A 12,360-nucleotide genomic window follows, 5' to 3' on the forward strand; every position below is an offset into this window, starting at 1 on the left:
AAGCTGATGACCAGATAGAATTGAGTAACATTTGTCAATAAATGAGAGAGAAACTTCTGTGCAAGGAGATAAAATTAAGAAATTATTATGAATTAAATAACTGGAAAACCATCCTGACAGGTACATGAAGCTTTTAGTTCTTTACTTAATCTGTGTACATTTAAAAAAATTATATGTATTACTTGAAATCTCTTTGAATAAGCCCTATTTAGTCTGCCACATAAATATGTTTCTCCCCTTCCCCTCCTCCTTTCCCCTTTCCACACGTTTGATTTTTTTAAACTTAATAGTATCCTGATACAAAAGGCTGTACGTTAAAAACCTACTTTAACAATTCCTGAATTTATTAAATACTGCCTTTTTATCACACACAGGCCTCTCATTGACTTACACCTTACACACTATACCTTACACCTGCACCCAAAGAAGCAACTGGTGGAAACCTTGCAGTAAAAGCACAAAAAGCTTGTACCATAGGATGAAGCATGTCATCCATTCATTTTTTAACTGGCAGAGAAAAACACAATCCTGGAGAGCCAATGACACATGAACTTCCTGACCTTTGTGTTGTGATAGTTTCTGTAATTATTGAATAATGGGGATGGGCTGGGGGCTAAGGAGGGGAATTTGGGGGCTGGCCTTGGCAATGAGATAAGGTTACATATAAGGGAGCTGCAGCAGGTTTGGGAACACTACCAGAGTGTATTCCCCGGTGCACAGCTCAGCGAGTTTGGATCCTGAAATCATGACTGGTTGCCCCTTTGCGGGGAAGAATTACCTGTGAGTACTTCCTCTCTGTGTTTTGCTTTATATATTCAATTCAAATGGTATTGTGTTAGTGCAAAATAAGAAATTCCAGAGAGGAATTACTAATTATCAACAAGTAGACAGCTGTAGCTATCGCTAAATTACTAGAGATCATACAAGGTCTTGTTACTTCATGATCTAGATGTGATGCTCCCAGCTGTTACTGTGACAAGAGGAATTTCAGTTTTTATCAAAAGCCTGCTTTACTGGTTCTGTTTATCAAAAGAAAGCATCATTTGAATTGTAGGTGGATCTGTTAGTAGAAAGGTATATTCATAATTCTTTAATTAAATAGTTTACATATTTACTTCATTTTCTTCTTAGATTTAATTTTAACAAGCTATCTTTGGAAGATGAGAATGATGACAAGTCTCAAGAAGGAATAAATAAAGCCAGCAAAGGTGGGCTTATCTATGGAGAATACCTACAAGTAAGTTTAAGGATTTCATGTTAGCTGTCCTGGTTGCTCTTGTAACTTGAGGCAGAACATGTGTTTGACACTTCTCCCTGCAGTCAGCTAGTTGCTAAGACAGGTCTCCAGGTGTTACAGTCACAGGTGCCCACCTCAGCTGGGACCTCAAGGTGGACTGTGGGAAAGGCTTCTCAAACTGCAAGGAAGATGGGGTTGGTAGGGAATTATCCATATTGGTAAGCCTAAACTGTAAAGTGACACACCACAAAAAGCTTTCTTTGGTCTGGCAATCATCACTCAGCAATTTCTGCACGTCAGCAGGCTGTGTGCAACTTCCTTGAAAGTCCAGAATACTTGACTGGAAAAGTGTATTTCAGAAATCTAGGGGGTGGGATGATGACAAAGGGGTGATATAAAAAAAACCCAAACAAAACCTGCAAAAATTAGAAGTAATTAAGAAATAAGTAAAAATAAAATGCCATAGGTAAAAAAGAATCCAGATTTTCTTTTTTTTCTGACAGCATGAACTAAAGTGAAGGGAATAACTCTATAATTGTGAACTGATTTGTTGATATACTGTTTGGAATCTTACAAAGATTTATTTGAAAACAGGTATGATTAAATTGTAAATTTGGCTAAGAAAAAAAAATTAGTCATGTCAGAACTGAAATTCTACAGCCTCAAATCAGAACTCTTTTGCAGATGTTATTGAACCGTTACTCAGAATTTTACTATAGGAACTCTGTTTTCATGGGACACAACAGTATAGACCTAAAATCTGGAAAGCATGCTGGATATTTTGTTTTCTCTATTTTTATATATATATATATATAAAAAACTAAAAATACCCTTAAAATTATTTTCAAAACTTTATTACTTGAGGTACCTAAATGTTCCATTTTAGGCAAGATGTTTTTTAAGTTAAAAAGTAAAAGTCATACCTGAGACACTTTAGTCAAACTTCTCATAGAACCTAGAGTGTGATGTCTGTTTGTGTATTTTTAAAAAATATTATCGTTAAAAATTAGCTATACACAGTAGGACTACCATTGCTAATAGTAGAATTGAGAGCTTTACAGAACAGTCTTACCTTTATTTTTAAGCTGAACAAAATATTGAATGCTCAAGAACTTGAGAGTGAGAAGAAAGGGAAGAAAATCCACGATGAGCATCTTTTCATTGTGACACATCAAGGTAAGTGGAGGAATGCAGTCGTGGTTGACCAACATTTTTGCCACAGGGAGTTATTTGGTGCCGACACACGCAATTCACAATTTGTTTCATTTTAGACACTAGCACAGCAATAGCTCTGTCTTTTATCTGCTTTCATATTTGTATATATTCCTATATAATTTGTAAGACTGTAATCAACTCTATGCTTGTGAAGCCATAAGTTATTACTGTATCCCGCAGCCGTAGGGAGGAGAGGAGAGAAGATCCAGCAGGCAGGAATTGTGCAGCAAGATTGAATCATTTAATTATTTTACAAACTCTGTTATAGACTTTTTTCTTCATAGTGTAATTGGACAAAGGATCAGCCACCCCCTGGGGTGATTGGCTAGAATCCTAAAGCATCCATTGTCAAAATATTTTTCTACTGTACCATAAACATAGTTCTACAAGGTCACAGGTGTTCATAGTTTACAGAACTTCTGCAAATATCCTTGCGAGAGAGAAAAGTATCCCACGGGCTTAGAAAGGAGCAGGAAAATTTCTCACTAACAGCATTTTTGTATCCACAATAAGTATAACCTTTGGATTTGGTAAACCAAGGTATGGATGGTTTTATTCTCAGAGAAATTAAGGTGGTGAAAATCTTGGTGTCGTCCAAGCAACAGGCTGCTATGCAGTTTATTGTAGGCAAATTTTGTGTGTTGCTTTGTGCCTTCTCTGAAACTTCAATCCAGTTTTGACCACCTAGAATCTGTCTAGAAATCAGCACACTGGTTAGGCACTCCATAATGCCCATCTCTGCCTATTTTCCAGAGCCTGGCCTGATGATGTTTTCTGTTATTGACAGAAAACATGCAGATTGTAAGCAGCTCTGGAGTTAGATTTTATTGAAGTATCAGATCTGGATTTTCTCTCTCCTCCTTTTGTAATGAACAATCTGTAGATCAAATATCTGACATGTAAAAACATATTTTTAAAAATTCTGTCAATATTCCCGACTCTAGATTATTTCATGGAATACTTTCAGTAAAGGACAGAATACTGTAACAAGTAATAGTGTATGTGTCAGCATCTTCTTGTGCACTGGCAGTGTCAATGCAGGCCATTCATTTCAAATCAACATGCAAGAATTTTTCTTTCTTGGTGCTAAGAAGAAAAAACAAAGTAACCTTGAAGTTGATGCTAACAGTGTCTTTCTTGTTGTAGCATATGAACTTTGGTTTAAGCAGATTTTGTGGGAAATGGACTCTGTGCGAGTGATCTTTCAAAATGGTCATGTAAGTTAAAAACAAATATTAATTTTTAGAAAATTCAGCCCCGTTTCTCTCTTGTTTCCTGCCTCTGAGCCTGATATACTTGGGGTTACTAAAGCAACAAGTGCTCTTTTTAGAAAGAGCATCAAAAGACCAAGTAAAATTTGGCCAAGTGGCTCTTATATCCTCATACTACAGATCTTTGATCAGCAAAATCTTATTTCCTCTGGAAGTTTGCCTTTTGTGTAGATCACCTTTCAAGGCCAATTTCATTGGCCATGCTCTCATATTCTCCTGCTAGTGCTGGGTAACTGCAGAAACGTAACTTGGAGATATTCTACTGCAGAAAAAGCAGCCTCAGAGGCAAAACTGAAAAGCAGAAGGCTCACAAGAATTTTTATGTTGAAAAGTCATTTCTGCATTTGCTCAGTTTTTGAAGTCTACAGATTTGAACTCTTTGCATTTGTCCAAAGTTAAACACATGTTATAACAATAGGCAACAATGGAAAACTCTTGACTTGATACTACATCCACAGAAAAAACTGACTGCATGCAGTTTGAGAAATACCTTGAGGACATCATGACCATGTGTCTACAAAGTAAATTTGAAACTAGACCAGACTGAAAAAAGGAACCTTATTTTCACAAGGTGCAATGAAAATGTTCTCTGTTGCCCACTATATTCCTAATTTCATTGGCTTTTTAGTTTAACATTTTATCAAATTATAACTGACCAAAATCAGTTCTTAAGAAGAATAATCTTTCAATATTTATTTTTGTGAAAAATGAAGCCATGCTTGTAATTAGAATTTGAAATGTCAATGTTAAGGTCAAGTACACAGCCAAGCAATTAGGGAAATGGTTATCATTTGCCATTTTTTGTAGTTTGATATTTCCTGGTTGCATGCCCAGATTTTAGAGAGAAGTTTAATCCCATTGAAACTGAAAGGAATTTTAGCAGACACCTCTGCAGGCAAAGTGTTCAACTTAGCCAAAAAAAGAACTTCTGTATTCTCCATTTAATATTTTCTATTTCCCACCACTTTTTTTCTATTTCCCACTTTTCTCTTCTTCTCTGCTTGCTACTGCACAATTCCGATGAACATGTTTTAGATGCGCTCTCCTGATGTAGCTGTCAGATATTCTGCTTCTCAACTTCTAAGTAATTCCCATACCTGCCTTATGGCTTGTTCATTCACAAAAATAGGAATCATTCTGGAAGTAATTATAACAGAAAGTATATAATTTTTGTATTATGTAATATGAAGTTACAATAATATTGTAATTATTAGAATTCATAAATTATTTTGCTTTAGAATGTAATTTCTTTGACTTCTATTTTAGTCAAAAACATAGAAAAGAAAAATCCCTATATGATAGGCCTACTTGTAATGTAACATCAGTCAGAAAAAAACAGATTTCAATCTGTGAAAATTATAGTTTCAGTTTTCAGTTGAAACCAGAGTGCTCTATTCCATATGAGATTCTGCTGCTATGGATTTCACATGGGAAGGACTTGGGAACTGTAGTGATGTACAACAGTGAAAAGACATGAAATAACTAGGTAGGATCTAGAGAAAACACCATTCTGTCTGGTAATGATCTTTATTTTTTCTACAGGTAAGAGATGAGAGAAACATGCTGAAGGTTATTACTCGAATGAACAGAATTTCACTGATTCTGAAATTACTTGTGGAACAATTCTCAGTTTTGGAAACTATGACTGCATTGGACTTCTTTGATTTCAGGTGAAGACTTCTTATTCCACACAGTAATCCACCAGTAAGCTGGTAATTCCCATCCTTAGAACTGACTGTGAGTTTTGCATGCCTGCTGGTGTTTTTCAGCAAGCTGAGAACTCACCTTGGAGAGGCAAACATGACATTAAAGTGCAAGGGTCAATTACGAAATTGAGCCCGAGTGTGAGTCCAGCGTGTTCTGCAAAGAAGTACAAGTGTTGACGTTTTGGGGCAGGGTGCTGCTGACTGGTTTCAGAGTCAAAAGTTAAAACAGCAGAAAAAACACAAATAGCTCATGGTTCTGTTAACAATATAGTTGAAATTTGGCACTGCAGAGCTGAAGCCTTGTTCTATGGCAAATCATAGAAATGCTTGGGTGGGAGAAATGCACTCCCTCTAGATTATCAAACAGGCATTTCAGCTGTCTTGGTTTGCATGGTGTTTCCTTGGGTCTGCAGCGCTGGAGGCTTCAAGTGGCTGAAGGAAGCATTGCTGTCCCTTGTCCTTTTTCCCCAATAATTTCTGCTCTCCAGTAGCAGCTCAGTGTATTGCTGGGCTCGGTGGTGGGTAGCTCTTCTGCCTTCTGCCCAGGCATTCTCTGGGATCCTTTGGCTTGTCTCACTTCTCCCATGGCATTTCTTTCTCCTCCCTCACTACATCTAGGTCCTTCCACCACACTACCATGCATGACAGTTTCATCCACTGTTTGCCTTCCCTGTTCTTCTGCTTGTGTCATTTGTGCATATCTGTCTGCCTGGTGACCTCAGTGCCATCCAGCATCCCATCCACTTCTGCATTTTGGAACCCTTTTCCTTCTATCTTTTAATGTTCACTAATAAAAAGAGCAGGAAACTACAATTTTTCTTCACTTTTTTAAAGTTTGAAATGTCTGTATCATCTATCATTACATTACAGCAGGGGAAATCCATGGGCTAATCGTCTGTTTTGATCCATACTTCCTTCACCTTTTCAACCACATACTGTCATTTGATAAGTAAACCTAAGATTTAATCAGTGATCTGCCTCTGTCAAGTCTTGTACTCGCTATTCAAAATGCATTACAATTATCTAGCAATGTAGGATTTCAGGTTACTTTCACTAGTAATTGTTTTTCAGCATGGTCAGATGATTTAACTCGAAAAGACTCCATTAATGAATCCCTCAAAAAAACCCACTGGAAGTTTTTCTGAACATTATTCTACTGTATAGAATAAGGCAATATATAATATTGCACACATATATGTAGTAATATATAGGAATTATGCTGTATAGCAAGACTTTAAAGTGCATTTGTTGACACTTTTTTGCTGTGAAAATTTTTGTAATAGCAATTTGGTGTGAAACTGCCTGTTCTGTTTGGAAAAAAAATGGCATTCACTAATGTTGCCTCCTGTACATTGTGTGCACAAAGCTGCCATTTTAAAACACAGTGTAAACATAAATGTGTGAATGTATCTCTGTATGCACAAACAAGATAGAAATAGAAAATAAGATTGTTGTACAAACATTGTAGTTGCATTAAGGTTGCATGTTTTTTTTCTTTTCTTAAATGCAGTCATATAAAAAAATGCTGAGATAGCTGTTTGTTATTCTTCAAATATGAAATATGGGTGGGGTTTTCTGAGAAAAAGATAAACTCACCATTGTAAAATAACATCCTGCATTTTTGTATCTTCTTTTCCTTTGTTCCCAAAGATACCACCTAAGCCCAGCCTCAGGTTTTCAGAGCCTGCAGTTTCGCTTGCTAGAGAACAAGATTGGCGTTCCCCAAAGTCTGAGAGTCCCTTACAACAGAAGGCATTACCGTGATAACTTCAAGGGACAGGATTATGAACTACTGCTTCAATCAGAACAAGAACCAACACTACTGCAACTTGTGGAGGTAACAGTGTCTGTCTTAAGCCCTGCTTCATTTTCCCCCATCTCCCGAGAATGTCCTTCATTAGTGTCAGCGACAAATTCTCCTACCTTAAGAGAAGCAAGCGTGCCGGCAAATCCTCTGTCAATTGTGTTTTGGATTCTTTACAAATTTTGCATGAAAGGGAGTTAGTTGTTAGTAAACCAACTGACTTTTCACAGCATCTCCTTTCATCTGAAAATTCTGGCTGTTAAACTGGCAAATTGCATTGTGGAAGTGTGAACTGAGAATGTAAATGTACTGTTTCATTTGCATGTTTTCATGACTGTAGGCCCTTCTGGGAAGAAAATTTTAAAAATAGTCCCACTGTTGGTGATGGCTATTCAAGAGGTTAAAAACTATAGATGGCTCTGTATCTTCCTTCTGAGATTTATCATTAATATTACTCTATATATATATATATGTAGAATAAGATTTGTTTTCCTGTAGTTTGTTTTAATGATATCCTTAGAATGAGACAGCTTCTGTATTCCAACACTGGCCGTTCAATCTGGAAGCTGAGGGGGGTTGGTATGGCACCATTATGCAGGTGTAAATTATCTGCATGGACATGCTGAATTTAGCAATAAGCACTTCTACAGGATACTAAACCAGAACTGTAGTATAATTTATGTTGCTATAACTTGTAATTCTAGGATAATGCACTTGCCTTGTTATTGTTTGTACATATTACTACTATTATTATTACTACTATTATTATTACTACTACCACTAATATTATTACTATTATTATTATTAAAGGCATGGCTGGAAAGAACTCCAGGACTCGATTCAGAAGAATTTGATTTTTGGGGACAATTTGAAGAGAATGTTTTAAAAGGTCTGGAAGAGGAATTTGCCTTGATACAGGTACAGAGTGTACTCTTGAACTACCCATAAGCAAAGACATCTGGCAAAATGATAGTCTGCCATAAGTTGAACTTTTGGCTCACTCACAGTTTCTCACTCACTTCACTTAATCTTCATCAGTCTCTGTCTGCAAGAAGCAGAAAAAAATGCAAATTCTTAAGGAAATAGGAATATTTTTTAAATTTGACATCTAAAATGATTTAAAACATGAGATACATGGATGATTTTGATGGCAAAAGGGATGGATTAGTATCAATGGGAGGGCTGAACTTGATTCTGCTGAAACTACAACTCCACCTTTAGTTAGTACTTGCATCTACAATCCACAGTAAATATGAAGTTTGGGCCCCTAAGCTGTGAATATGGATTGTCACCATAAACAGTCCATTTCTGTTTAACAGTATATGGCAATTTGCTGCTATGTGATCATTTGAATTATGCTGGCAAAAAAGGACTAGAAAATCCCTGAATATTTTAAGACCTGTGGCTTTAAATAACATTTTTAATTTTTTCATTTTTAATGAAAAAAATAGTAAGAATTAATCAACTTCCGGAGAATATCTGTTTATGACTTTCTAACTTATCTAAACTTTTTTTATTTACAATTTTCTTGCCCACAGCTCTGCAAGGATGTAATTTTTTTGCCTTGAAAACAAATAAATCAGACTTCAAACAAATTAAATTTTTTTAAGGCCTCTAGACCAAAATAAGTGATAAATTGCCAGCTTGTTTGAATATTCATTTATCTGAGTTATGCTGGAATCTATTTAATTGTACATTTCTTGGTAATTGTACTTTTCAAAGGACAGTGACTCATGTATCTTATTTGCAAATACAGTTCTTACATCTAAGATGCAAACTTCAGAGTATTTATTTAAATAAAAGTTGCATAATGAGTCATTCAAGTGCTTAATTTTCCCTACTGAATTCTAAAACTTGTCTTTGTTTTAAATACCAAAGGCCAAGGCAGAATCAGAAGAAAAAGATGACTTATTGTCTGAATTCCAAAAACAGAGAGATGTATTACTTTCATTATTTGATGAAAAACGCCATGAACATCTGCTCAGTAAAGGTAGATTGCATTACCATATGTCAATATGCACTTTGTATGTTTTATACATCTTATTTATAACCACATAATAACATTAAAATTGCAGGAGAATGAGCAACAAACTAAGGACACTTTTATCTTGCAGGAGAGAGACGACTGTCCTACAAAGCACTGAAGGGGGCCTTGATGATCTACTTTTACAGGTAATGCTGTGTGTCTTTGATGGTGACTGGCAGGAGGAGAGGTGAAGGGTAAGAACAGCAGCCCAGGTTTAGTTAGGCTGGAACAGGCTGTGGAAAGCAATCTACTTCAGCCCTCCACAGGAACCCTGATTAGTCAGATACAGCTCGAAGGTCAGACCAGGCTGCTCAGGGCCGTGTTCAGCCAAGTTCTGAGTATCTTCAAGGATGGAGGTTGCACATCCCCTCTGGGCAGCTGGTTCTTGTCTGATCAGATGCTGCTTCTCTGATTGTGACTAGTAAATGCCTTGTTCTACCTGTCCTAGAAAGATTTGGAGTCCTTTTCCAAGTACAAGGGAAAAGGGGCAGATCAAGACTTACATGGCAGAAGCATTTGTTGAAGTATCTACCGATATTTCAGTACTAATTTTGGAAAACTATACTTTAAGTCACTGAGCATTGGTGAAATGCAACTTTGAAAAATAACAGCACATGCTAAGAGGTCTCACTCTTCTCTTTCACTTTCCAAGGGAGGAGCCTCGTTTCCAGGTTCCCTTTCAGCTTCTTACCTCCCTTATGGATCTCGATGTGCTCATGACTAAATGGAGATGTAAGTTTGACTTTTTTGACTGTGACACTCCCTCTTCTGGACGCAAATAAATTGTTCTGTCTCTGAGTTACACCCAGTCTAAGAATTGAGCTTTGGAGTTCATGCTTTAGGAATGACTTTTTTTTTTTGTTTGTACTTCAGCCAAGAGGAAAGATAAAGAGCTGCTTCTGTGACCATTAGATACATAGGTATAGCTACCACTTGTATGACGGGCTTTAAGTGTACTATCTTATTTCAAGGCCAATTATATATTTTTCAATGTATCCCAAGTGGTCATAATGACATGTCTTTATATGCAAACATTCCTTCTGCTCCTTCCCTATCTAGGCATACATAACTGAATATATAATTCTGTACTAACAGAACATAGTAATGTTTAATAATTAGTGTATTCATTCTGAAGTAACAATAATTTTGTATTAATTGACTGAAGAATGGCAGAATTAAATCCTGCATTGCTGAAGACCTAATAGTTCTATAGCCCTGTAAAGATCTCTGAATAACCTTTAATAAATGTGACTCTTTAGTTATATCTAAACACTGACCATGTGCCATTTTCTCCTGTTGTATCATTTAGATAACCATGTCTGTTTGGTGCACAGAATGATTGGCAGCAAGGCTGGCACTGGAGGCTCATCAGGCTACCACTACTTGCGCTCAACAGTGAGGTAGGAATAACATGTTTCCCCTGTTACCTGCAGTAATGCAGTTCATAAATACTCTAATGCTGGGAGACTTATTTCAGACGGCTCACTGGAGGCCAAAGGGCTGCTGCTTCTCTTCTAGAACTCTAGCATCTCCACCTGGTTGTTGTACATTTATTTATCAGTGACATATATAAATTCCAAGGCTTCTAGGGAATAAGAATTCCTTTTGATCACTCACACGAAGTGCCATCTATAATTTGCAGCCAAGGGGTCCAGGTGTTACAGTGCTAGCAATAATATTAACCCTGCATTGTTTAGTTTGTGTGCCAGCTAGCCCAAGTCCACAGAGGTGACACAGGCTGGAAGTGAGTCCCAGCTACTGTGTAACTGAGCTTCTTTATTCCCTGGCATGACCTCTAATTGCACAACCTCCTTACAGGAGGATCTTTGAGGTTTGTTCTCAAAGAGCACTGAACCACCACGTATGGCTGTGAGCAACTACTATCACAACCATTGGAAGAGAGGGCAGAGTAGAAAGTGGATGGTTAGACTGCTAGTGAAAATTAAATGTCCACTGTGGATTTTAGAAAGCTCTCCCACTCTTCCTTCATGTCAGGTTAAGATTGTTTCTAGATAAATTTTACAAGAGATCACACCCTACGTACTCTGAATTCTCAGAAGAAAGATGTTACTATAGAACCCTACTTCCTTTTTAAGCCTAATCTGCTATGCCCTAAAAAGTTAGGACCGGATTCTTGCTCTGCAATATTCAGGAGGGTTAGTGCAAGGAATCTTATTAAATACATGAGAAGGAATGGTTACAGAGGATTTAGAAATTATGGCCTTCTATGCTGATGGAATTATTGTTCCGATTGTCTTTTTCAGTGACAGATACAAGGTGTTTGTGGATTTGTTCAATCTTTCAACATTTCTAGTGCCAAGACACTGGATACCAAAGATGAACCCAACCATTCATAAATTCCTTTACACAGCAGAATACTGTGACAGCTCCTACTTCAGCAGTGATGACTCTGACTAGCCTGCCTTTCTAGGCTGGTTGCTGTAAAGAACTTCCTGACTTTCACCTTGAGTGGTGCTACCAGCTATTCTCACAAAGAGTGTGGGCGTGTAAATATCTATTTATGTATGACACCTTTGTGAATAGTATAATTGGCTTGTGAAAGAAAGTAATTGCTTGTAGAAAAAATAAATCTGTGTTGAGTTAGCCCACATTACGAGTACAATGATACTCCAATTCAACCTAATGACCAATTTAACTCTTAGTTGACTTCTTAAAGTCTACACCTAGAGAAAGGGAGAAAATTACATGCAATTGTTATGATCATGACTTATTTGTACATAGTTTTGTATTTGCTCGTTTGCCTAATGTCTAGTTGAGGATATAATCAGTCTCATTGCCTTCAGAAGAATATTTGTTTCTGAGCTCTAGTGCAATTTCAAAAGGAATTTTGGGTTACAAGTTTCAAAAGCTAGATTCAAAAGAGTAGGTCCTGAATCTGTAGAAACCAAAGCATCCTGAACCTGTAATACATCAAGAATCATGTTGCTATCTATGGGTTACATGTGAATGTAAATCCCTTACGTAGAAATACTGTTAAAAATAGCAGATTATAAGTACTTACTTTGCATTTCAAATAAAGCAGTATTAAAGCTCATCTTTTGTTAAGTCTTCTTCTAAAGCAAACTCTAAAGTTCAAACAA

General features: G+C 36.8%; 1 protein-coding gene across 1 annotated transcript; it reads left to right on the forward strand.

Annotated features, from left to right (window-relative positions):
- Positions 1 to 692: 692 nt before the first annotated feature.
- On the forward strand, positions 693 to 12,314 carry TDO2 (tryptophan 2,3-dioxygenase). Its single transcript, XM_048304306.1, has 12 exons — positions 693 to 780; positions 1,132 to 1,237; positions 2,323 to 2,413; positions 3,599 to 3,669; positions 5,266 to 5,393; positions 7,080 to 7,266; positions 8,044 to 8,151; positions 9,112 to 9,223; positions 9,348 to 9,405; positions 9,912 to 9,991; positions 10,569 to 10,659; positions 11,524 to 12,314. Exons 1-12 carry the CDS (start codon positions 746 to 748, stop codon positions 11,675 to 11,677), a joined length of 1,221 nt encoding a protein of 406 aa, XP_048160263.1. The 5' UTR covers positions 693 to 745; the 3' UTR covers positions 11,678 to 12,314.
- Positions 12,315 to 12,360: the final 46 nt, after the last annotated feature.

Source organism: Corvus hawaiiensis, chromosome 5, assembly GCF_020740725.1.
Source record: "Corvus hawaiiensis isolate bCorHaw1 chromosome 5, bCorHaw1.pri.cur, whole genome shotgun sequence".
NCBI classification, from domain to species: domain Eukaryota; kingdom Metazoa; phylum Chordata; class Aves; order Passeriformes; family Corvidae; genus Corvus; species Corvus hawaiiensis.